Consider the following 26,657-nt stretch of genomic DNA (forward strand, 5'->3'; position numbering starts at 1 on the left):
GTAAATGAGTACCATGTATTGGGGGGGTGGAGTATGAGTACATTGTATTGGGGGGGGGGGTATGAGTACATTGTATTGGGAGGGGGGGGGGGTACATTGTATTGGGAGGGGGGGGTACATTGTATTGGGAGGGGGGGAGTACATTGTATTGGGGGGGGGGGGGAGTACATTGTATTGGGAGGGGGGGGAGTACATTGTATTGGGAGGGGGGGGAGTACATTGTATTGGGAGGGGGGGGAGTACATTGTATTGGGAGGGGGGGGGTACATTGTATTGGGGGGGGGGGGAGTACATTGTATTGGGGGAGTATGAGTACATTGTATTGGGAGGGGGGGAGTACATTGTATTGGGGGGGGGGTACATTGTATTGGGAGGGGGGGGAGTACATTGTATTGGGGGAGTATGAGTACATTGTATTGGGAGGGGGGGGAGTACATTGTATTGGGAGGGGGGGGAGTACATTGTATTGGGGGGGGGTACATTGTATTGGGGGGGGGTACATTGTATTGGGAGGGGGGGGGAGTACATTGTATTGGGGGGGGGGAGTACATTGTATTGGGGGGGGGAGTACATTGTATTGGGGGGGTGGAGTATGAGTACATTGTATTGGGGGGGGAGTACAATGTATTGGGGGGGGGGAGTACAATGTATTGGGGGGGGGGGAGTACATTGTATTGGGGGGGGGGGAGTACATTGTATTGGGGGGGGGGAGTACATTGTATTGGGGGGGGGAGTACAATGTATTCGGGGGGGGGAGTACATTGTATTGGGGGGGTGGAGTATGAGTACAATGTATTGGGGGGGGGGGGAGTACAATGTATTGGGGGGGGGGAGTACATTGTATTGGGGGGGGGGTACATTGTATTGGGGGGGGGGGAGTACATTGTATTGGGGGGGTGGAGTATGAGTACATTGTATTGGGAGGGGGGGGGAGTACATTGTATTGGGGGGGGGGAGTACATTGTATTGGGGGGGTGGAGTATGAGTACATTGTATTGGGGGGGGGGGAGTACAATGTATTGGGGGGGGGGGGAGTACATTGTATTGGGGGGGGGGTACATTGTATTGGGGGGGGGTGGAGTATGAGTACATTGTATTGGGGGGGGGGTACATTGTATTGGGGGGGTGGAGTATGAGTACATTGTATTGGGGGGGGGAGTACAATGTATTGGGGGGGGGGGGGAGTACAATGTATTGGGGGGGGGGAGTACATTGTATTGGGGGGGGGGGAGTACATTGTATTGGGGGGGGGGGAGTACATTGTATTGGGGGGGGGGGGGTACATTGTATTGGGGGGGGTACATTGTATTGGGGGGGGGGAGTACATTGTATTGGGGGGGGGGAGTATGAGTACGTTGTATTGGGGGGGGGGGAGTACAATGTATTGGGGGGGGGGGAGTACATTGTATTGGGGGGGGGGTACATTGTATTGGGGGGGGGGAGTACATTGTATTGGGGGGGTGGAGTATGAGTACGTTGTATTGGGGGGGGGGGAGTACAATGTATTGGGGGGGGGGGGTACATTGTATTGGGGGGGGGGGGTACATTGTATTGGGGGGGGGGGGAGTACATTGTATTGGGGGGTGGAGTATGAGTACATTGTATTGGGAGGGGGGGGGAGTACATTGTATTGGGGGGGGGGGTACATTGTATTGGGGGGGGGGGAGTACATTGTATTGGGGGGGTGGAGTATGAGTACATTGTATTGGGAGGGGGGGGGGAGTACATTGTATTGGGGGGGGGGGGAGTACATTGTATTGGGGGGGTGGAGTATGAGTACATTGTATTGGGGGGGGGGGGAGTACAATGTATTGGGGGGGGAGTACATTGTATTGGGGGGGGGGTACATTGTATTGGGGGGGTGGAGTATGAGTACAATGTATTGGGGGGGGGGGGGGGAGTACAATGTATTGGAGGGGGAGGGGTACATTGTATTGGGGGGGGGGGGGAGTACAATGTATTGGGGGGGGGGGGAGTACATTGTATTGGGTGGGGGGGGGGTATGAGTACATTGTATTGGGGGGATTTACATGGATGTTTCTCTCAGTCTGCAGATGAGATGTCGGATCTTTCCTTCAGAGTCGCTGGTTTGGGCCGAGACACCAAACTGCTCAGAGAGAAGGTGAATGGGACGGGTAAGTGGGCCGGAGATTCCATCTATTCTATTTTTTATTTTTATTTATATCCCTTGGAAACCTCCAGTCAGATCTCCACAGTCCTAGAATTGTCCCAGCCACCTCTCCGGTATGTGTGTGCGCTATTCACCTGTGATCTGGTTTGGGACTTACAAGACATTGTCAGACTTTGCCCAGTCACCCTGCAGAGGAGGCCCCCCAGAGACCAATCACCTTGCAGGGGAGGCCCCCCAGAGACCAGTCACCCTTCACTGCCCCTGCTGTCCGAGATCAGATGCATGGGGGGGGGGTGCAGTAAATAACGGTGAACAAAGTAGAGTTTGACTTTCTTGTTTGTACTTTGTTACCCCGTCTTGTAATGAAATAAAACTCTCGGGATTTCTGACAATATCGGATTTCTTCTCCCTCCCCCCAGACACAGATAACGAGCCCCCCGACTTCATAGACAGCAGTACAAACGAGGAAGAGGAGGATGCCAAGTCTGACACTGGGCTGCATATGACTGTCACCCCTCAGGTGAGAACTCCTTATCCCCCCCCCCCCATACTGTGATGTGTAGATGGTGATAAAATTGTGGGGGGGGGGCATTAGAGTGTAAGCTCCTCTGTACAGAGACTGATGTGACTGGCTCAGTGTTCTCTGTACAGCACTGCGGTATATGTTTATATATCTCGGGGTAAATCTCATTGTGGTTTGTTTAAAGGACAAGCGGAAGCCGGACTTGCACTCTACACCAAGGGCAGAAGAGCGGACCCTGGTTTGTGGGTAAGTGTCAGGCCTTGGGTCTGTGCCCCTACTGTGGCCATTATGAGGGGGGTTCCCACCATCCCTGTGCTGAGTTCCCGGGTCTGTACACCTGCTGTGCCCATTATGAGGGGTTCTCACAATCCCTGTGCTGAGTTCCTGGGTCTGTGCCCCTACTGTGCCCATTATGAGAGGTTCCCACCATCCCTGTGCTGGGTTCCCAAGTCTGTACCCCTTTGCCCATCATGAGGGGTTCCCACCATCCTTGTGCTGAGTTCCTGGTTTTGTACACCTGCTGTGCCCATTATGAGGGGTTCCCACCATCCCTGTGCTGAATTCCCGGGTCTGTACACCTGCTGTGCCCATTATGAGGGGTTTCCACCATCCCTGTGCTGAGTTTCCAGGTCTGTACACCTGCTGTGCCCATTATGAGGGGTTCCCACCATCCCTGTGCTGAGTTCCCGGGTCTGTACACCTGCTGTGCCCATTATGAGGGGTTCCCACCATCCCTGTGCTGAGTTTCCGGGTCTGTACACCTGCTGTGCCCATTATGAGGGGTTCCCACCATCCCTGTGCTGAGTTTCCGGGTCTGTACACCTGCTGTGCCCATTATGAGGGGTTCCCACCATCCCTGTGCTGAGTTTCCGGGTCTGTACACCTGCTGTGCCCATTATGAGGGGTTCCCACCATCCCTGTGCTGAGTTTCCGGGTCTGTACACCTGCTGTACCCATTATGAGGGGTTCCCACCATCCCTGGGCTGAGTTTCCGGGTCTGTACCCCCGCTGTGCCCATTATGAGGGGTTCCCACCATCCCTGTGCTGAATTCCCGGGTCTGTACACCTGCTGTGCCCATTATGAGGGGTTTCCACCATCCCTGTGCTGAGTTTCCAGGTCTGTACACCTGCTGTACCCATTATGAGGGGTTCCCACCATCCCTGGGCTGAGTTTCCGGGTCTGTACCCCCGCTGTGCCCATTATGAGGGGTTCCCACCATCCCTGTGCTGAGTTCCTGGGTCTGTACACCTGCTGTGCCCATTATGAGGGGTTCCCACCATCCCTGGGCTGAGTTTCCGGGTCTGTACACCCGCTGTGCCCATTATGAGGGGTTCAGCTGATTTAAAGTGAAGGTTCAATTTGGCTATAATATAGAGGGGGGAAAAAAAGTCTCAGGCTGTAATACTGTCCCCCGCAGTAATCCTTTATCACCACAAGATGTCCTCGCTGTTCTGATTTTGAATGGTGCCGAGCTTCAATCACCCCGGAGGTGTCATAGACCGGCCCTCTGATTGGGCGCTCCCTCCATATCATCCGGGATTTCACTTCTTTCAATCCATAGAGGTTCTTCATCACATGTGGGCGTTACCCGGGGGGGGGGGTGGTCTGCATGCAAATCCAGCCTGCTTAGGAACACCCACTCCTCCAGACTAATATCCACCAATCAAAGAATTTGAACTCCTCCCAAGATCCAGCCCACTGCTTTGCTTCAGGGCTGAGGGCTCTTGAGAGGAGTACTTCAGCACCCTGCCGGCCCCTCCCACCAGCTATGATCTGCCTGCATTGCATAGAGAACCCACTGATGACATTACTGGGCCTACAATAACCACTTGCCAACTAAAAGACGTATTTATACATTGGGGTTTACCGGGATTATGGCTGAAGCTATCAGCTATAACCCTCGTATTTTTGTTTTTTCTCATGAAAGCGGTCCAAGTGGCTAATTAGCCTCTGGATCAGTTTTTCAGAAGCAGCAGGAGGGGTCTTCTCCCCTAAACCCATCCCGCCGCTCAGCAGTGTTTCCCCGGTTTACTGTTTTTACTGCACATTCGAAAAATGACAGTTTGAGCGGCTGGCCATAGAGGTTACTAGAGACCAGGTGGTCGTCTCTGATCACCTCTATGGTCTTGGAGGACTGACATCATTTCCGGTCTAGAGCGGATGTAAACCTTCTAAAAAAAATAAAAAAAAAAATGTTTGCTTTTAAAGCTAGAGGAGAGATTTGGGGTCCCCAGATTTCTCCATAAAGAGGACCTGTCATCATTTATTTTACAAGGGATGTTTACATTCCTTGTAATAGGAATAAAAGTGACCCATTTTTATACGCCCTCCCCCGCCGCCTATAAGAACGATTAAGCGGCGGAACTGCCGCTATGATCATTTTTATGGTGCACAGAATCTACGGCAGAAAACAATATCTGAATGATGCCTGTAGCTGCCCCCATCATTCACATATCGCCGCACAAAGTCGAGGACGTCACGTGACGTCCTCGGTGGAGAAGTGGTTAAATAGTGGGGGTGGTTGTGATATAAGAATGTTGGATGATTATTGCTGTACTCCTGGTGACTCTGATTCCCCCCCCCCCCCCTTGTATTACAGGCCGGCACCGTCTCCGCCGTCTCCCAGCATCTCCCGCCAGGATCGGGCCGTAGAGGAGAGGCGGAGGCCGGAGACGTTGCTCCTCTGGAGGGAACGGGAGAGGCAGCAGCTTCAGCAGAAGCAGGAGGGTCTGCGGAGGCCGTCTGTGGAGCAGAGAGAGAGGTGGGGGCCCCGGAAAGTCTGTGTTAGTTATGGGGGGGGGGGGGCACACACCTATTCTCCCTCCCCCCCCGGTGATGTGGATTCCTTTCTGATTGCAGCTTTGTTGTGTTTTGCAGCTTACACAAGGCCGTGCCCACCAGCACTCCTCCAGCTCAGAGTCAGAGTGAAGTCGTGAAGTGAGTAGGACTGTGTGTGATCGTCTAGAACATATGGGTACTCAACCTGTGGCATTGCAAGCTACTGACAGTTCTAAACATGATTCCCCAAGGCAGAGGCATGATGGGACTTGTAGTTTTGCAACAACTGGAGGGCCACAGGTTGAGCACCCATGGTCTAGAGCAGGGGGTGTCAAGCTCAATTTCATTGTGGGCCGTATCCGCATTATGATTGTCCTCAAAAGGGCCGGTTGTATCTGTAAGATTAGATGTCCAACGCCTCCCCTTACATTAGATGTCAAGAGCCACCCCACCATCAGAAGTTGAGTCCCCCCACTCTCCCTTACATAACAGTGCACCCCCCTTTCCTTATGCTGCTGCAGGGAAGAAGCTGGATGCATTTCTTAAAAGGAGAAAGTAAGGGTCTGGAGGCGGACCAGTGGAGGGCTGGAGGTGCGAGGGCCACATGAAATTGCCTGGTGACCAGATTTGGCCCGCGGGCCTTGTGTTTGACACCTGTGGTCTAGAACAATCTCTACTGTCTTTGCTCCACCTCCCTCTACTGGATAAGCCAGTAGAGGTTTTTATTTCTGTCTGAGCTCCCATTGGAGGATTTCTCACTTCCTGTTCCTGCACAGACAGCAATAAAGTACTTTGTCGGAGGATGTAACCCTTCCTCATTGGAGAGATTTCCCATCACTTCCTGTCCAGACAGGGTTCCCCCAGTGGTAGAAGAGTCTTTAACCCAGTGGTGGTTTGCGTTCATGATAGAGGGGGGGCGAAAGTGTCACATCACAAAAGGGTCCCTCATATCATCCAGGGAATGTAAGATGTCTGGAGGCCGGCAACAGGAGGTGGTTGAGGGCTATAGACATGGTACAAGAGATGATCAGAGACAGTGGACCAGTGAATGTCAGAGACTGGATATGCTGCAAGAGATTGCCAGAGACCAAAGGCATGCTACAAGAGATTGCCAGAGACCAAAGGCATGCTACAAGAGATTGCCAGAGACCAAAGGCATGCTACAAGAGATTGCCAGAGACCAAAGGCATGCTACAAGAGATTGCCAGAGACCAAAGGCATGCTACAAGAGATTGCCAGAGACCAAAGGCATGCTACAAGAGATTGCCAGAGACCAAAGGCATGCTACAAGAGATTGCCAGAGACCAAAGGCATGCTACAAGAGATTGCCAGAGACCAAAGGCATGCTACAAGAGATTGCCAGAGACCAAAGGCATGCTACAAGAGATTGCCAGAGACCAAAGGCATGCTACAAGAGATTGCCAGAGACCAAAGGCATGCTACAAGAGATTGCCAGAGACCAAAGGCATGCTACAAGAGATTGCCAGAGACCAAAGGCATGCTACAAGAGATTGCCAGAGACCAAAGGCATGCTACAAGAGATTGCCAGAGACCAAAGGCATGCTACAAAAGGTGGTCAGAGACTGCTGACCTGGTACAAGAGATGGTCAGAGACTGCTGACCTGGTACAAGAGATGGTCGGAGACTACAGGCATGCTACAAGAGATGGTCGGAGACTACAGGCATGCTACAAGAGATGGTCGGAGACTACAGGCATGCTACAAGAGATGGTCGGAGACTACAGGCATGCTACAGGAGATGGTCGGAGACTACAGGCATGCTGCTACAAGAGATGGTCAAGTCAGAGACAATTGGCATTATAGAAAAGAAGATCAGAGACTGGAAATCTCTTGTAGCATGCCTGTAGTCTCTGACCTTCTCTTGTATCATGTCTACAGAGACTATAGGCATGCTACAAGAGATGGTCAGACTACAGGCATGCTTCAAGAGATAGTCAGAGACCGAAGGCATGCTACAAGAGATTGCTAGAGACTACGTGCATGCCACAAGAGCTGGTCAGAGACTACAGGCATGCCGCAAGAGCTGGTCAGAGACTACAGGCATGCCGCAAGAGATGGTCAGAGACTACAGGCATGCCGCAAGAGCTGGTCATAGACTACAGGCATGCCGCAAGAGCTGGTCATAGACTACAGGCATGCCGCAAGAGCTGGTCATAGACTACAGGCATGCCGCAAGAGCTGGTCATAGACTACAGGCATGCCGCAAGAGCTGGTCATAGACTACAGGCATGCCGCAAGAGCTGGTCATAGACTACAGGCATGCCGCAAGAGCTGGTCCTAGACTACAGGCATGCCGCAAGAGCTGGTCCTAGACTACAGGCATGCCGCAAGAGCTGGTCATAGACTACAGGCATGCCTGTAGTGTCTGACCTTCTCTTGTATCATGTCTGCAGAGACTATAGGCATGCTACAAGAGATGGTCAGGGACCACGGGCATGCTTCAGGAGGTTGCCAGAGACCACGGGCATGCTTCAGGAGGTTGCCAGAGACCACGGGCATGCTTCAGGAGGTTGCCAGAGACCACGGGCATGCTTCAGGAGGTTGCCAGAGACCACGGGCATGCTTCAGGAGGTTGCCAGAGACCACGGGCATGCATCAGGAGGTTGCCAGAGACCACGGGCATGCATCAGGAGGTTGCCAGAGACCACGGGCATGCATCAGGAGGTTGCCAGAGACCACGGGCATGCATCAGGAGGTTGCCAGAGACCACGGGCATGCTTCAGGAGGTTGCCAGAGACCACGGGCATGCTTCAGGAGGTTGCCAGAGACCACGGGCATGCTTCAGGAGGTTGCCAGAGACCACGGGCATGCTTCAGGAGGTTGCCAGAGACCACGGGCATGCTTCAGGAGGTTGCCAGAGACCACGGGCATGCTTCAGGAGGTTGCCAGAGACCACGGGCATGCTTCAGGAGGTTGCCAGAGACCACGGGCATGCTTCAGGAGGTTGCCAGAGACCACGGGCATGCTTCAGGAGGTTGCCAGAGACCACGGGCATGCTTCAGGAGGTTGCCAGAGACCACGGGCATGCTTCAGGAGGTTGCCAGAGACCACGGGCATGCTTCAGGAGGTTGCCAGAGACCACGGGCATGCTTCAGGAGGTTGCCAGAGACCACGGGCATGCTTCAGGAGGTTGCCAGAGACCACGGGCATGCTTCAGGAGGTTGCCAGAGACCACGGGCATGCTTCAGGAGGTTGCCAGAGACCACGGGCATGCTACAGGAGATTGCCAGAGACCACAGGCATGCTACAGGAGATTGCCAGAGACCACAGGCATGCTAGAAAAGGTCAGAGACTGCGGACAAGATAGAAGAGATCTCATAGACTGCAAACATACTGTAGGAGTTGAACATTCACAAAGCTATTAGCGCTCCAGGAGGTCTTGCAGACCATCTGCTGACCATAGGTCCATGCCTACTGGGTCCATGCCTTTTTGGGATTTGTTCCTCTCCACAGTATTCAGATATAGAGGGACCCTGGTGACCCTATTGGGGAGGAGCCTATAGAAGTTGTAGGAGATGGTCTGGTTGTGGACCAGCAAGATCCTTTCTAAAGGAACCGGAGGAGACGAATGTAAGGAGGGACAGGATGAAAGAAATAGACCAAACCATTAACTACCAGTCTAAAGAATAGAAGTAAGCCTCTAGGGAAAGCCTCTACTGTCCACAGGGGCCCTGAGAGCCACGCAGTTTGAAAGGGCCACAGGTCAGACACCAAGGCACCCTCCCTTGCTCGCTCCCGAGATGGACTATGAGATGCGCAGTGTGCACATAGAGCAGTGCACATCACTACAACTAACCTGTAGGTAGATTCACAAAGAGTTAGGCCGGCTTATCAGTAGATAAGCCGACCTAACTCAGAATCTACGCCGACCTAAGTTTAAGTGTATGCTCAAACAGAGATACGCTTAAACCTATCTAAGATATGACGGCTTGCTCCGTCCTATCTTAGATTGCAATATTTTGGATGGCCGCTAGTTGGCGCTTCCATTGCGGTCGGCGTAGAATATGTAAATGAGGGGATACGCCGATTCACGAACGTACGCCAGGCCGACGCAGTACTTTTACGCCGTTTACGTAAGAGATAGGCCGCGTAAAGTTAGAGCTAGGCTCTAGTGGAATAGTAATGTCAAGTATGGCCGCCGTTCCCGCCGCAAAATTCGAAATTTTTACGTCGTTTGCGTAAGTAGTCCGCGAATCGGGATTTACGTCGTTTACGTCCACGTCGTAATCAATAGGCCCGTACGGCGTACTTAGACGCAATGCGCACTGGGAAATGTAGGCGCCCGGCGCAGTAGCCAAAAAACGTCAAAAACTTAAGGTCAAGCCTCATTACCATTAAACACGCCCCCCTCCAACCCATTTGAATTAGGTGCCCTTACGCCCGCCGCGTTTACACTACGCTGCCCTAAGTAAGGAGGTAAGTGCCTTGAGAATCATGTACTTGCCTCTCTTACTTAAGGCGGCGTAGTGTAAACATGCTAGGCTACGCCGTCTTAAAATTGCGCGCCCGTACCTGAATTTACCCAATAGACCGCTCGTTCGAAATTAGATGAAAAAGAATAGGTTCAGGAGTTCAGAGGAAGTTGCAAGGAGACCGAAAACACCGTAAGAAACGTCCTGAAAAATGGGGCCATTATATAGTGGATGTGTATGGATTATTTTATAGTTTTACTGTTGCTTTCAAAGCACACATTTATTATCCTTCCCTCTTCTCTCCTCCCTCTAGTGGCTCCTCTGAGAACTGTGCCAGACTACGGAGTCAGGTAATCTACTAATTCTTCACCTTTCACTGCAGAAAAATAGAAACCCCGCCCATCCATGCCTGATTGGATCATCACTATTGGCAGCCAGTCACCTATTGCGGCCTATTCTATGGGGTGGTGAAGAACTTTGCTGAATGTTACAATTGCACGCCAAGATTTTACGTGTCGAAAAATCTTTCAGGAAGCAAAGTGATTGAGCCTACCCTTGTGTGCGCCATACTTGTTTAGCGGCAGGATTAGGGCCAACAGGCTTGTGTGTCACTTCAAAATCCTGAGCCCTGCACCCTGAATATATAGGGCACTCCTGAGCCCTGCACTCTGAATATATAGGACACTCCTGAGCCCTCCGCTCCTTGAAATATATAGGGCACTCCTGAGCCCTCCGCTCCTTGAATATATAGGGCACTCCTGAGCCCTCTGCTCCCTGAATATATAGGGCACTCCTGAGCCTTGCACCCTGAATATATAGGGCACTCCTGAGCCCTGGCACCCTGAATATATAGGGCACTCCTGAGCCCTGCACCCTGAATATATAGGGCACTCCTGAGCCCTGGCACTCTGAATATATAGGGCACTCCTGAGCCCTGGCACTCTGAATATATAGGGCACTCCTGAGCCCTGCCACCCTGAATATGTAGGGCACTCCTGAGCCCTGCACCCTGAATATGTAGGGCACTCCTGAGCCCTGCACCCTGAATATGTAGGGCACTCCTGAGCCCTGCACCCTTAATATGTAGGGCACTCCTGTGCCCGGAATATATAGGGCACTCCTGAGCCCTGCACCCTAAATATATAGGGCACTCCTGTGCCCGGAATATATAGGGCACTCCTGAGCCCTGCACCCGGAATATATAGGGCACTGCTGAGCCCTGCGCCCTGAATATATGGGGCACTCCTGATCCTTGCACCCTTCATGTATATAGCGCACTCCTGAGGCCTGCGCCTTGTACGTAGCTCCTGTATTCATCAATGCCTTTTAAAGCCCTCCCACTGTTCAGTTTGGCCACACCCACTCATTGGTGCTGCAAGCTCTCCCCCTATGGGGGGGTTGTGTTCCTGCACCTATTCTCTGAGAGAACCAGCCTGGCTGTGAATGACCGCACTGCTAACCAGTGTCTGTAGAATAATCTGTGACTGAACTATCGCAATGTGTTTTTCTGATCATTTCCTGTTTGTGTTCCATGCAGGGAAGTCAAAACAACGTCTTTTCCCCCATCTCTCCTCCCTCTGGGCCCTCAGGTATGTCTCAGGAACATTGAAGACTTCCCCATTGTTGGCTAATAGGAGGGATTGCTGGGGGTGTTATATGAATTGTGTTCCTGTATACTCCTCACTGTCTATGGATTGATGAAGCTTCTCGCTGTTTACCCTACACTGCCGTGTAACCGAGCTTCTGTGTCACTGACCCGTATGTGTGTCTCTTCCAGACTCCTCTGTGACCCAGAAGCCCAGGAGTTTCCTCTTCCGATCGTCTTCCCGCGGAGCCGCACTCAGTCAGTCAGGTGAGCGATCGTTCCGTAACACTGCCATCCTTTCCTAGACACAAATCATTCTTACTGATCCTCATCCAATGATTGCTAATGAAGGGACACAGTCCTAGAGGCTTGGCACTCTGTCCTTCTGTGCTGCAATATACATTGATAGATATTCCTTTTTTCCTTCCCTCTCTTTTTTTCCTTCATTCGTTTTCTGTCTTTTTCTTTCCCTTTCTGACTTTTTTTTTTCTTTTTCTTTCTCGCTCTTTCTTTCTTTCTTTCTTTCTTGCTCTTTCTTTCTTGCTCGCTCTTTCTTTCTTTCTTGCTCTTTCTTTCTTGCTCTTTCTTTCTTGCTCGCTCTTTCTTTCTTGCTCGCTCTTTCTTTCTTGCTCGCTCTTTCTTTCTTGCTCGCTCTTTCTTTCTTGCTCGCTCTTTCTTTCTTGCTCGCTCTTTCTTTCTTGCTCGCTCTTTCTTTCTTTCGCTCGCTCGCTCTTTCGCTCGCTCGCTCTTTCTTTCTTGCTCTTTCTTTCTTGCTCTTTCTTTCTTGCTCTTTCTTTCTTTCTTGCTCTTTCTTTCTTGCTCTTTCTTTCTTTCTTTCTTTCTTGCTCGCTCTTTCTTTCTTTCTTGCTCTTTCTTTCTTTCTTGCTCGCTCGCTCTTTCTTTCTTGCTCTTTCTTTCTTTCTTGCTCTTTCTTTCTTTCTCGCTCTTTCTTTCTTGCTCGCTCTTTCTTTCTCGCTCTTTCTTTCTCGCTCTTTCTTTCTCGCTCTTTCTTTCTTGCTCGCTCTTTCTTTCTTGCTCGCTCTTTCTTTCTTGCTCGCTCTTTCTTTCTTGCTCGCTCTTTCTTTCTTGCTCGCTCTTTCTTTCTTGCTCGCTCTTTCTTTCTTGCTCTTTCTTGCTCTTTCTTTCTTGCTCTTTCTTTCTTTCTTGCTCTTTCTTTCTTTCTTTCTTGCTCTTTCTTTCTTGCTCTTTCTTTCTTGCTCTTTCTTTCTCTTTCTTTCTTGCTCTTTCTTTCTCTTTCTTTCTTGCTCTTTCTTGCTCTTTCTTTCTTGCTCTTTCTTGCTCTTTCTTTCTTGCTCTTTCTTGCTCTTTCTTTCTTGCTCTTTCTTGCTCTTTCTTTCTTGCTCTTTCTTGCTCTTTCTTTCTTGCTCTTTCTTGCTCTTTCTTTCTTGCTCTTTCTTGCTCTTTCTTTCTTGCTCTTTCTTGCTCTTTCTTTCTTGCTCTTTCTTTCTTGCTCTTTCTTGCTCTTTCTTTCTTGCTCTTTCTTGCTCTTTCTTTCTTGCTCTTTCTTGCTCTTTCTTTCTTGCTCTTTCTTGCTCTTTCTTTCTTGCTCTTTCTTTCTTGCTCTTTCTTGCTCTTTCTTTCTTGCTCTTTCTTGCTCTTTCTTTCTTGCTCTTTCTTGCTCTTTCTTTCTTGCTCTTTCTTTCTTTCTTTCTTGCTCTTTCTTTCTTTCTTGCTCTTTCTTTCTTGCTCTTTCTTTCTTGCTCTTTCTTTCTTTCTTGCTCTTTCTTGCTCTTTCTTTCTTGCTCTTTCTTTCTTTCTTTCTTGCTCTTTCTTTCTTGCTCTTTCTTTCTTGCTCTTTCTTTCTTGCTCTTTCTTTCTTGCTCTTTCTTTCTTGCTCTTTCTTGCTCTTTCTTTCTTGCTCTTTCTTGCTCTTTCTTTCTTGCTCTTTCTTTCTTGCTCTTTCTTTCTTGCTCTTTCTTTCTTGCTCTTTCTTTCTTGCTCTTTCTTTCTTGCTCTTTCTTTCTTGCTCTTTCTTTCTTGCTCTTTCTTTCTTTCTTTCTTGCTCTTTCTTTCTTGCTCTTTTCTTTCTTTCTTGCTCTTTTCTTTCTTTCTTTCTTGCTCTTTCTTTCTTGCTCTTTCTTTCTTGCTCTTTTCTTTCTTTCTTGCTCTTTCTTTCTTTCTTTCTTTCCTTTTCTTCTTTCTCACCCAACACCCCCCTCCCCTTTCTTTTCCGGCCTTCATTTTTTACCCTTTTAATTTTTCTTTTTTTTTTTTTTCTATTAATCTTAATTTTCTTTCTTCTTTCTTTTGCTGTCCTTCTCCTTCCTTTCTTATGCTGCCTTTCTCTTCCTTTTCTGTCTTACTTTCCCTTTCCGTCAACCCCCATCATCTCTCTTGCGCGCTCGCTCTCACGCTCGCTTTCTCTCGCGCGCGCGCGCTCTCTCGCTCTCTCCTTTCTTTTTCACGCTCTTTCATCTCTGCCTCTTTCAGGTTCGGACCAGAGCTTAGGAGAGGGATCCAGTCCTGTCCGGATGCGCACTTCCCGAGCTCCATCTGATGAGAAGACAGCACAACTACGCAAGGTACATTGGACTCCCCAACCAAGCGGATATTTACCCAATGGCCTTTTATGTTTTTCCACCTGGGTTGGAGGGGGGGGGGGGGCAGTCTAGCTGTACCAGGTTCCCCCGAACTCATATTCTACTAATGGCTCAGGGGCTGCTTGCAGTGCACCTACTGACTGTGCCGATGTCTGCAGCATAAAATCATATCTTCTGCTTTTAGGGTCTCCTCCATCCTCCATGTCCTCTTTGGCTTTGTTGAGTGGCTTGAATCTCCCCCTCTCAGCTGATTATTATTATTCTTTTTACTACAGCAATGGAAGACTTTTTATCCCTCTCCTGCAGATTCTATATCTGATTAGCAGGAATTTGTTTCCGAGCCATTCCATCTGCCGCAGATTCTCCAGTCCTTAATTGATGAGTGGCAGTCTATAACTATTACTCCCACATTAAAGGCGCGCTTAAAGAACGCCTGGAGCAAAAGACTTCAGCATTTTAATTTCTGCTGTAAAGGTTTGTGGGAAGCATTTGATCCCATTTCATGCACTTGTTCGTCTAAAGTCTCTTCAGACCACCTCTTGACAACCTCATCAAGAATGCTACTAGTGGCAAGAGTACCCATTTACCTCAGTGGAAAAAACATAAGGAACAGACTTCAGCATCTTCTTGCTCTATCTGTTCCAAGATGACCCTTTGTTTTTCCACGCACTAGAAAACTGCCTATCATTGACGATTGGATGACGGAGAGCTTCCTCAAACTTAATGGATCCAAAACAGAACTTCTTTCTCCACGCAAACCAAAAGAAAAACCCTAGCACAACATGCACACCACCCACCATCCTGGGACAAACCATCACCACAAGCACCACAATCAAAAGCCTTGAAGTCATCTTTGACTCAGACATGACTATGGACACACAAATGGTATCAGTAGTCGGCGGATCTCACTACCTTCTTCGCCAGTTGCGTAGATTCATCCCGGAAGGAGACAGCAGTAGTAGTAGTTGGAACAATCATCAATTCCCGACTCCCAAAACTCTCTCTACCTTGGACTTCCCAAATACCAAATTTCACATCTACAAGTCATCCAGAACACAGCAGCCAGACTGGTAACGGGGAAAAAAACCCTGGGAATCCATCACCCCGTCCCTGAGGACTCTCCATTGGCTAGCCATGAAGGATCGGATTAGATTCAAGACCCTCTGCCTCACTCACAAATGTACACAAGGAAGCGCTCCGCAATACCTATGCGAGAAAATAAAGCACTTCACCCCAAGACCCGCTACAAATCAAAAGGAGAACGAAGATTCGCAGTCCAATAATAATAATAACTCACTCCCTTGATGTCCATGTAAAAAAAAAACAAGATTGTCGTTACACCCCCCCCCCCCCAACTCCCTTGCAAGTCATGGCCAACTTCACAAACAAGCCTTCCTGTACAGGAAGGTACATACTCTTTCCAGAGGGGGGTGGTTGGTTTCACTGGTCCACCTTTGTGGATGTGTGGTGGACAGCTTGCATCTCAGACACTTGGCTATAGAAGGCGGTATGTCCTCTCGACAGTTTTTCTCCTACAACCTTTCTGTGTCACACGGAACGCACAAAGAGCAGATGGAACTCTGTGCAAATTGTTGGTGCTACATAAATGCCTATAATCCATTTTTAAAATCTCCCTGGCTAAAAAGATCGATGAGAGATTAGGGAACTTATCTGAGAAGTAGAGATTGCTCATTACTCAAAGAACCCCTAGTAACCTCTGGAGGAACCAAACTGTTCCATGGAACCCTGGTTGAGGAAGAATGTTCCTTACACTTGTGGTCATTGGGAAGAATTGCCCCCTTACAGATGGCTAATAAGATCAGTGGTGTCAGTGAGAACTTATCTGAGAGGTAGAGTTTGTTTATTGCTCAAGGAACCTCTGGAGGAACCCAAGGGTTGCATCGAGCCCTGGTTGAGGAAGAATGTAACTTGTGGTCAGTAACCCCCCTACAGATGGCCTCCGAGAGGCAGAAATTGCTTATTGCTCAGGAAACCCCTGGGAACCTTTTGGAATAAGGGTTTCACTGAACCCTGGTTGAGGAAGAATGTTCCTTACAGTTGTGGTCATTGGGAAGAATAACCCCCTTGCAAATATCCAAACGGATCAGTTGTATCAGAGGGAACTTATCTGAGAGGTAGAGATTGCTAATTGCTCAAGGAACCCCCAGCAACCTCCGGAGGAACCCTAGCATTTCATCAAAAAAAACATGTAACCTCTGGAGGAACCCTAGGATTCCATGTAACCTCTGGAGGAACCCTAGGATTCCATGTAACCTCTGGAGGAACCCTAGGATTCCATGTAACCTCTGGAGGAACCCTAGTGTGACGGTATTGGTATGATATCCCCGTCAAACAGTCCCTTCTTCCCATAAAATAAATCACAGAAGCATCCATACATGAACCAAGGCTTAATGCTGGAACAACACAGACTTTTAATGGTAAAAAAACAGAGCTTATATGTGGTTACAACTGTTACAATGACAAATCTCTGCCCCCCCTTACACAGTGGGGGGTCTTCAATACAGATCCTTTGAAATAAAGATATTTCTTTGAACTAATCAGTATCTAGCCGGTTCGGCTCCGCATATAGAGAGATAATTACCACAATGAAGCAATCAGCCTAATTAACATGAGCCACTTATCTAATCACAGTAAACACAGGGCTAGAGCAATTAACATTTGAAACAGGACTGGCTGCAGAAGGGTAAATACCATTAACAGCCTTAAACAAGCAGGGAGGATTAAACTGAAGCATATAGGTAAAAAGTCCTTCACACCTAGGATTCCATGTAACCTCTGGAGGAACCCTAGGATTCCATGTAACCTCTGGAGGAACCCTAGGATTCCATGTAACGTCTGGAGGAACCCTAGGATTCCATGTAACGTCTGGAGGAACCCTAGGATTCCATGTAACCTCTGGAGGAACCCTAGGATTCCATGTAACCTCTGGAGGAACCCTAGGATTCCATGTAACCTCTGGAGGAACCCTAGGATTCCATGTAACCTCAGGAGGAACCCTAGGATTCCATGGAGCCCCCAGCAACCTCCGGAGGAACCCTAGGATTCCATTGAACCCTAGTTGAGGAACCTTGGTCTAGGAGGATGTCTATTGTCCAAGTACATGTTTTAGACACATCAAATGATGTCATGGTGAGTGGATAAAGGTGACTTTGTTACCCGTATGGATATAAATACTGGGTATGTTCCTGATCATTAGAACTTTGGAAGCTACTTGAATAAATCATCTTTAACATTGTAGAACAAATAAAGTTAATTTTTAATAACCAAAACCAGACATACTTTTTTTCAGCCACCTTGCAGTCGTGGCGTTTATCTGTTTTGCTTCTTCTGCCAGTAATTTTATTATTTCTGTGTCCCCCTGCAGGATATTGAGTCCCACCTCAACGTCACCCTTCAGGATCCGCTCTGTGAGTCTCTTGCCAACGGCGTCATTCTGTGCCAGCTGCTGAACCACCTGCGGCCGCGCTCCATCCCGTTTTTCCACGTGCCTTCACCTGCTGTGGTACGATGACTCTGCATTGACTGGCTGCCCATGGAGGAGCTCTTTCCACCTTCCATTTACGCTCCACTTTTTTCTCTTTTCAGCCTAAACTTAACCCTGTGAAATGTCGCAAGAACGTGGACAGCTTCCTGGAGGCATGCCAGAGGCTGGGCGTCCCTGAGGTAAGCCCACCATGATTTTATAATTGTGCTGTGATATAGGGATGGACAGGTCCCCAGAGCCAGGGCCACCCAGGTTCCAAGTGCCAGGTCAACATAGGTTCTTGGAATCGGTAGCTAATGCTTTATGAGCAAATTATGGCTGCCACCAACACTTTACTGAGCCTTATTCTGATATAGTACAAAAAGGCTCATGTTATGCGGGCCTTTCGTGGGTCGAATTCCAGACCCATTTTCTTTAGAAATTTGGTGCGTTTTGTAATCCGATGGCGCCACCATTATTTCGAAATTCAATCAACCAAGCCTTCAATTTCACCTCAGGTTGCTATAGAAGAGACGTTTCATGGTCAGGAATATTCTTTCCTTTCCAGGTCACAGGTCATGCTAAAGAAAAAGTACCATTTGGGAGACCCCCAAGGGGGAGGTATCCTGTGGGCAAAAGGGGCTACTGTAGGTCATGCTCCTTTCTTTTTTGATTAGTCCTCGCATGATTCTCCCATCAATTGGAAATTGGTTTTATTTAAAAAACAATTTGGTGGCCGCACGGAAATCTGACATTGCTGTGGCCCACTAATGATGCGAAATTCTAACAAAAATTCTTAATTTACGATTTTTCGAAAGAAACAGAAGTTCAGAATTCGACCCATGTTTGGCCAGCATTAGGCTTGGAAAGAATGGCACCAAATCTCTAATGTAGTGACTTCTCTAGTCTCGTGAAATCATGACCTTTACAACCGTTGTTTGTATTGAGCATGAAGGTCCAAACTCGTTTCAACTCGTTTTCATCAGGGGGACAAAAAACATGTTGAATTCTAGGCTACAAACATAGGATCGAAAATAATAAAGTACACACAGGTTATTATGAAACATTTAATAATCTGTATGGTATCATAGAAATGGTGAACCGTCCCCACAGCGTATACTAAAATAAGTGATATAAACCTCGTAAAGACTACTGAACAGAATCGCTAGAGGATGAGCTCAGATTCTTCTTAAGAATTTACAGCTGGTACATCACTGGAATAAGTGGTCTAGATCAGTGGCCACCAACCCTGTTCTCAGGGTCCACTAACAGGCCAGGTTTTATGTATTACCTTGCGGAGATGCAGAGTAGAATACTGCAATCACTGAGCAGAAAATGATATCACCTGTCATGTATTTCAGTTATCTCGTAAACCTGGCCTGTTAGTGGGCCCTGAGGACAGGGTTGATGACCCCTGGTCTAGATGACTTGACTTGATGACCACGTCCCCGGTGAACGACTTTCCAACCACCCATGCTCATCCACAGTGTTAAACAGAGGAACAGTCAAACTAAATGTATATCTATACCCCCACTCGCCCCCCCATTTCTCTCTTACTTTACCGCCTCCCCTACCCCAGGTTTATGTACAATTTTGCCTACCCAACTGTTTGGATGCATTGTATGTAAAGGATATAGACTGCAACCACTACACTGTGACATCTGAATTTCCTTGACCTAATTTTATGTACTATTAGGGTGGTGGTGGCTTTTACCATTTCCACCCACCCCACCTGTTTTTCTTTTATTCTGTACCCCCAACTGTTTTATTTGAAAACTGGTTAATAAAAATATATTAAACCTTTTAAAATTAGTGACATAAATGTATATCAGCGTTTGTATCCTAGAATTCAACATGTTATTTGTCCCCCTGATGAAGACTGAGTTGAAACACGTTGCTCAGTACAAACAATGGTTATAAATGTCATGATTTTTGTCATATGACTACAAAGATTTGTTGCCTGTTTTCACCCAGATGTTGCATCGTTTGATATATTTTTGTGTTTAATAATTTTATATATATATAGATTCTTATGTGCCTCTAAAGTACCTGTTGGCTACCAAGTTGCTTTAATCGGTTCCAAAATTCTACCTATGTTTTCCCACCTTTTATTCAGTAGTCTTCAACTATGAAAGGCTATGAAATATATAACTTGTTTGATGTACATAGTACTGGGTAAGAACATTAAATTGGTGGAAACCACCGGAATTCTATCATTTGGTGGGTCATAGACCACGTAGGTAGGTGCGTTGGTCAAGTAGGTGTTCATAAAGTGTATTTGTTGTGTGTTTTTTGGTCTGTTTGCTTGTGTACGTGCTGCTTATGCCTCGTTTGTATTAACATATGTGTTTTTTTATTTATTTATTTTTTTATTTTTTCTTCCTCTTCATTTCTGGCATATTTTACCCGTGACACCTTCACCTCTCTGTCCGGTGACATGCACTGTGTAATTTGCATGTGACGTCTTTGCCGCCCTCTACTGGTGAATGCCCCACCTCAATCCTAACCTCTCTTGCTTGTGGTGGCTCTAATTGGTGACCCCTTTTTGTTGACGGCTTTTCCTTATTGCGATGCATGTGAATACTTTTCCTATCGTTGTTCTCTCTGGATCCTTTGGTGACCCCCTTTTTCTTTTCCTTCCTTTTTCCTCTTATTTTTTTCTTTTCTCTTTTCCCTTTCTTTTTTATTTTCTCTTTCTCTTTTTCTTTTGCTTTCCCTTTCTTTTCCTTTTTTCTTTTTCCCTTTTTTTCTTTTCTTTTTTTTTTTTTTATGTTTTTTTTTCCATCCTTTTTTATGCTTTTTCATTTTTTCTTTTCCTTTTTCTTTTCTTTTCCCTTTCTTTTCCTTTTCTTTTCCCTTTCTTTTTCCCTTTTTCTTTTCTTTTTCTATGTTTTTTTCTTTCCTTTTTTCTTTTTTTCCATTTCCTTTTCTTTTCCCTTTTTTTTTTTTTCTTTTTTTTTTTCCTTTTTTTCCTTTTTATTCTTTTTTTTTTTTTCTTTTTTTCCCTTTTCTTTTTCTTTTTCATTTCCTTTTTCTTTTTCCCTTTTTCCTTTTTCTTTTTCTGTTTTTTTTTTCCTTCCTGTTTTATGCTTTTTCCTTTTTTTTCTCCTTTTCCCTTTTCCCTTTCTTTTTCTTTTCCCTTTCTTTTCCTTTTTTTTTTCTCCTTTTCCCTTTCTTTTTCTTTTCCTTTTTTTTCTCCTTTTCCCTTTTTTCTTTTCCCTTTCTTATTTTTCCTTTTTTCTTGTATTTTTCTATTTTTTTTTTTTGTTTTCTCCCTTTTTTAATGTTTTTTTTTTTTTTTTTGCTTCTCTTCCTTCCTTTTTTCCCTTTTTACTTCCTTTTATGGTCTTTTCCTTTTTTTTTTTTCTCTCTCTTTTTTTCCTTTGCATGTTACCCCCCCCCCCCCCCCCCCCCCCCCCCCCCCCCTCTTCACCACCTCTTTCACCTTTTGGCTGTCGAACTCCTTTATTTGTGACTCCTGTTTGATCCTTCCTCCTCCTGCATTGCATGAACTGAACCTCCACCCCCCCCCCCCCTTCCGCAAAAACCTACCCTGCCTATGTCTCCTCCACCCTCCTGTCTCTATGCAGCGAGATCTCTGCTTGGCCTCTGACATCCTGGGAGAAAGGAGCCTGGACATCGTTCAAAGGTTGGTCTCCTCTTTGCTGCTGCTCCTTGCCTCCAGTGACACTCCCACGAGCAACCCGAGCTCCGCCCTCTCCGAGGAGACAGCGACGCGTTCTACTCTCCTGCAGCTGCTCTATCAACACCACGGCTTCCTGCTCTTCTACGCTCTGCTAATGCTGGCCCTCTGCGTGGCCTTCAGCAAACTGTCTGTCCTGTAGGAGCCAGTCCATATGGCTTCCCTTTTGGCGATAACAAAAAAAAAGACGTGACACTGTGTGTCTGTTCTCCAAGAAAAATTGGGACTTCGTCTCCATAGCGGAGGTTGGATTTCCTCACAAGAGCTGTTCACTAGGTTTAGGTTTCAATGAATTTTTCAGGTTATACTTTTTTATTTAAACACTAAAGTCGGACTGGACACTACAGCCTTTCCCAAAGTGGCCTTTTTTTCCAGAAGTACCCACTGTGGTTTGCCAATGGGTGGTGGCCAAATCTGCCATCTTGGTGCCATGTTTCATTGGCGCTATGTCAAGGTTGACTTTGGCGTTTTTGGATGCCTTCTGTGCCTTTTTTCAGTCTACATGATGTCGTGGGGGGATCACCAATAGCTGCCTTTTTTGAGAGGCCTGGCTTCAGCCAGCCAGCCAATGGAAAAGGAGGAACCACTACTCACTCCTTGATTGAGGGTTCAGGGACCACTGATGTATTAAATTCTTTGGAAAGCAATGATTTTTTTTTTTTCTGTCCGAATGGATCCTTAACACTCCACAACCTACATTGAACTTGATTTCAGAGTGCAAAATACGGGTTGTCTCCATTAAATTGGCTACCCCTGGGAATGTAAGACTATGCTTTAATAGAAGACTCTGATGAAGATTGGTCAATGTGTTTTTTTTTTTTTCTCAAAAGCAACCCCCCCTCATCAATGTAGTAGCCCCTCCTCATGCAAGCAACCCCTCATCAATGTTGTAGCCCCTCCTCATACAAGCAACCCCTCATCAATGTGTAGTAGCCCCTCCTCGTGCAAGCATCCCCTCATCAATGTACAGGGTGGGCCATTTATATGGATACACCAAAAACAAAAGTTGGATTCAAAATGGCTGACTTCAAAATGGCCGCCATGGTCACCACCCATCTTGAAAAGTTTCCCCCCTCACATATACTAATGTGCCACAAACAGGAAGTTAATATCACCAACCATTCCCATTTTATTAAGGTGTATCCATATAAATGGCCCACCCTGTAGCAGCCCCTCCTCATGCAAGCAATCCCTCATCAATTTAGTAGCCCCTCCTCATGCAAGCAACCCCTTATCAATGTAGTAGCCCCCCCCTCATGCCAGCAACCCCTCATCAATGTAGTAGCCCCTCCTCATACAAGCAACCCCTCATCAATGTAGTAGCCCCTCCTCATGCAAGCAACCCCTCATCAATGTAGTAGCCCCTCCTCATGCAAGCAACCCCTCATCAATGTGTAGTAGCCCCTCCTCATGCAAGCAACCCCTTATCAATGTACAGGGTGGGCCATTTATATGGATACACCAAAAACAAAAGTTGGATTCAAAATGGCCGACTTCAAAATGGCCGCCATGGTCACCACCCATCTTGAAAAGTTTTCCCCCCTTACATATACTAATGTGCCACAAACAGGAAGTTAATATCACCAACCATTCCCATTTTATTAAGGTGTATTCATATAAATGGCCCACCCGGGTGGATCCATATAAATGGCCCACCCTGTAGTAGCCCCTCCTCATGCAAGCAACCCCTCATCAATGTGTAGTAGCCCCTCATGCAAGCAATCCCTCATCAATTTAGTAGCCCCTCCTCATGCAAGCAACCCCTCATCAGTGTAGTAGCCCCTCATGCAAGCAACCCCTCATCAATGTACAGGGTGGGCCATTTATATGGATACACCAAAAACAAAAGTTGGATTCAAAATGGCTGACTTCAAAATGGCCGCCATGGTCACCACCCATCTTGAAAAGTTTCCCCCCTTACATATACTAATGTGCCACAAACAGGAAGTTAATATCACCAACCATTCCCATGTTATTAAGGTGTATCCATATAAATGGCCCACCCTGTAGTAGCCCCTCCTCATGCAAGCAACCCCTCATCTATGTAGTAGCCCCTCATCATGCAGGTCTTCCTCTGTCCCCTGCAGATCATCTAGTTTACATTCCTGTTGTGCCTCTGGGATGTAAGTGCTGCAAGTCTTGTAGACCCCCAGGACCGCACGCTTGTTTCGCCGCCTCCATCTTCTGCAGGCCATTCACAAAATGAATCCCGGGACTGTGTTTTGTGAATTGGTACGGAGGAGAGGCCAGACATAGACAGGAAAGAGTTCTCCAATATTCCGTGGGCTATATGCCGAGTTGAGAGGTATCTTGATGGGGGGGGGGAAATAATACACTTAATGAATTTTATTGCACACAAAACACTAATATAATACCCATTTGTTTAGTAAAAATCTAAAAGATGTTACACTGAGTAAATTATGCTTTAAAATTGCATTCGCCTGTGGAATGGCGCCAAACTACGGTACTTTAAAATTCTCCATGTGTGACATTTTAAACGCCTTTACAGGTTAGCAGTTTAGGGATACACAGGAGGTCTAGTGCTAGAATTATCGCTCTCGCTCTGACGTTTGCGACGATTCCTCACATGTGTGGTGCGATCACCTTTTACGTATACGTGTGGAACTTGCGTATGCGTTCGCATTTGCCTGTAAGCGCGAAGGTGCTTTAAATTTATTTTTTCTATTTATTTCATCCAAATCTTTTTTGTACTTTTTTTTTTTTTTTTTTGTGTGTGTGTGTGCATAACTTTATTCCTATCTCATGGGACGAACAACATCCCTTGTGACCGCATTGGCCATGACAGGTCCTCTTTATGGAGAGATCTGGGGGAAGATCCACAAAGAAAGTACGCTGGCGTATCTACTGATATGCCGGCGTAATTTCAAATTTCCCGCGTACTATCTTTGTTTTGAATCCTCAAAACAAGATACGACGGCCTCTGGGTTAGATCCGACAGGCGTACGTCTTCGGATCGTAGATGCAATTCTTCGGCGTCCGCTGGGTGGCGTTCCCGTCGTAATCCGCGTCGAGTATGCAAATTATCTATTTACGACGATCCACGAACGTACGACCGTCGCATTCTTTTACGTCATTTCAGTTCGGCTTTTTTCGGCGTATAGTTAAACCTGCTATTCGGTGGCGTACGCAATGTTAAGTATGGCCGTCGTTTCCGCGTCGAATTTGAATTTTTTTTATTTTGTTTGCGTAAGTCGTCCGTGAATGGGGCTGGACGTAATTTACATCCACGTCAAAACCAATGACGTCCTTGCAACGTCATTTAGTGCAATGCACGGCGGGAAATTTAGGGGCGGCGCAGTTCGTTCGGCGCGGGGACGCGCTTCATTTAAATGAAACGTGCCCCCTACTCGCCGCATTTGAATTCCGCGCCGTTACGCCTTGAGAGATGCACTACGCCGCCGTAACTTACGGCGCAAATTCTTTCTGGATTCAAACCAAAGCCGGGTAAGTTACGGCGGCGTAGCGTATCTCAGATACGCTGCGCGGGTGCAGATCTATGTGGATCTGCCCCCTGGGGTCTATCAGACCCCAGATCTCTTCTTTGGCCTCCAGTGCAGCCGATCAGACTCAGATGGGTCTGATCGGCTTATTTCCTGGCCACCAACGGCCAGGTAAACAAAGAACCGGAAGTGAAATCCTTGCCGCTTTCCAGTTTCTGGGGAGGGAGGAGCAATGTCAATTCCTCTTTGTATGTAGTGATGCTGTTGCTACCAGTGGTCGGCTGGACGGCAGAGCCTAGGAAAGACGGCATTGATAAGGGGAAGAGGGGACACCCCATTCCACCACCAGTAGCCGTGATCAAGTGCCTGTTCAGCCACTCAAATCGCCGTCTGAAAAATGTTTATACCGGGATGATGCCATCATCCCGGTATAACCACTTCAACTGAAGGACATCCTACGGTATTGAAGTGGTTAAGCATATACAGACAACAATAATGGTGGCCAGGGAGTTTTTGAGGAACATATAGATTTGAAAAAAAAAACTATATATCAATTTTATTAGAACATTCAATAAAAACCAAGCACTAAAAAATTTGTAGACAACGCATTTCGATAGAGCTTCTTCAGGAGTACATGTGAAGGATCAGCATGTTGGAACCCATAATTCTCATTATGATAAATCCCAAGTATTCACTGGAATTCTAAAATGTGTGTCATCTTTCCTACATGGGGGGGAGAAAACAGCCAGGAGGCTCTCTGTTATCTATAAAAGGTACAGGAAGCCCTCAGTGGTCCTCAATAATCCAATTAAATGGACACATAAAAAAAAAAAGCACATTATCATCCATGTTTCAAGCAGAGCAAAGAGTTTTCTGGGCTTGTCCAGATCCTATAGTCCAACCCTTCTATATTCTAGTCAATATTCCAATCGCACATGTACCTGGACTAAGCACTGATCGCAGTGCGAAACGCGTAGGCTGTCTCCCACCCTTTGCTGTTATTTGTAGTGCATTTTCCACCCACTGTTTTTTAAAAATAAAGACAACCTAAGGTTTTTTTTTTTTGGAGGTGCGGCTGTCCATCCTTTCAGCTTCTACATTTTGCACATGTACCTGGACTTTGAAAATGGCTCGTGGAAAAAAGGTGGGTGCTGAAACGATCACTAGCTGGGCACTGGAACCATCAAACAAATAAAAATATTCGCCAGCACACCATGGATCGTAAATAACGTCCAACAATTTTAATACAAAGAAGGCATTACAAAAAGTGCAACGTTTCGAGGCCACACAGGACCTCTTCGTCAGGCAAGTAATCAATGATATAATACAATTGATTACTTGCCTGACGAAGAGGTCCTGCGTGACCTCGAAACGTTGCACTTTTTGTAATGCCTTCTTTGTATTAGTTTTTGGACGTTATTTACGAACCATGGTGTGCTGGCGAATATTTTTATTTGTATAACCCTTCTACATGTCTGGGGGGATGGGCAGCCAAAAAATGAGCAGAAACCAAATGGTTAGGGACCCATTTCCAGGCTATCCTTCCTTTTCACATCCAAAGTTTCGGCGAGCAGTCACGTTCCCAAAATCGTTCACATGTACTCCTGAAGTTCTGTCTACTGAAATGCGTTGAGTTTACAGGTGGAGTGTTAAAAAAATACAAAAGGAAAGCACTTGCATTGCCAAATCCGTAAATTTTGAAGGGAAACAAGAAAAACAATCCTCAGAGTCACCATTGGGACTTTAGAGGCATAGAAAGCAATGTGGAAGTTTAGAAAAAATAAAAATTTATTGAAAAAAAGTACATGGCATAATCGAAAATGTATAAAAATCTTATAAAATGGTACAATTTGTACAGTGAGCCCTTGTGCATCAACGCGTTTCACCGTTGGGCTTCTTCAGGATACGGTCAAGGTTCAAAGAAGTAACAGAGAACGAGTCTCACTGTCTTTGGTGGGTTAATCAAATAGCCCAGCTGTATACAGTTTGAAGAAAGGA

General features: G+C 46.9%; 1 protein-coding gene across 2 annotated transcripts in view; it reads left to right on the plus strand.

The window, feature by feature from the left end:
* The window catches only part of LRCH4 (leucine rich repeats and calponin homology domain containing 4), a 124,592-nt gene that overhangs the window by 85,228 nt on the left and 12,707 nt on the right, over positions 1-26,657 (plus strand). Inside the window, exons 8-19 of one of the 2 annotated variants that reach the window (XM_040346981.1) lie at positions 2,048-2,135; positions 2,551-2,651; positions 2,839-2,900; positions 5,255-5,416; positions 5,533-5,592; positions 10,179-10,215; positions 11,403-11,454; positions 11,643-11,717; positions 13,902-13,993; positions 17,397-17,534; positions 17,618-17,695; positions 21,086-21,993. In XM_040346981.1, coding sequence (XP_040202915.1) covers positions 2,048-2,135; positions 2,551-2,651; positions 2,839-2,900; positions 5,255-5,416; positions 5,533-5,592; positions 10,179-10,215; positions 11,403-11,454; positions 11,643-11,717; positions 13,902-13,993; positions 17,397-17,534; positions 17,618-17,695; positions 21,086-21,340 — 1,200 coding nt within the window. In that variant the 3' untranslated portion in view covers positions 21,341-21,993. Of the gene's footprint in view, positions 1-2,047; positions 2,136-2,550; positions 2,652-2,838; positions 2,901-5,254; positions 5,417-5,532; positions 5,593-10,178; positions 10,216-11,402; positions 11,455-11,642; positions 11,718-13,901; positions 13,994-17,396; positions 17,535-17,617; positions 17,696-21,085; positions 21,994-26,657 lie in introns of those variants that run through there. The other variant, XM_040346980.1, reaches the window with a different exon arrangement.

This window comes from Rana temporaria, chromosome 3 (assembly GCF_905171775.1).
Source record: "Rana temporaria chromosome 3, aRanTem1.1, whole genome shotgun sequence".
Classification (NCBI taxonomy): domain Eukaryota; kingdom Metazoa; phylum Chordata; class Amphibia; order Anura; family Ranidae; genus Rana; species Rana temporaria.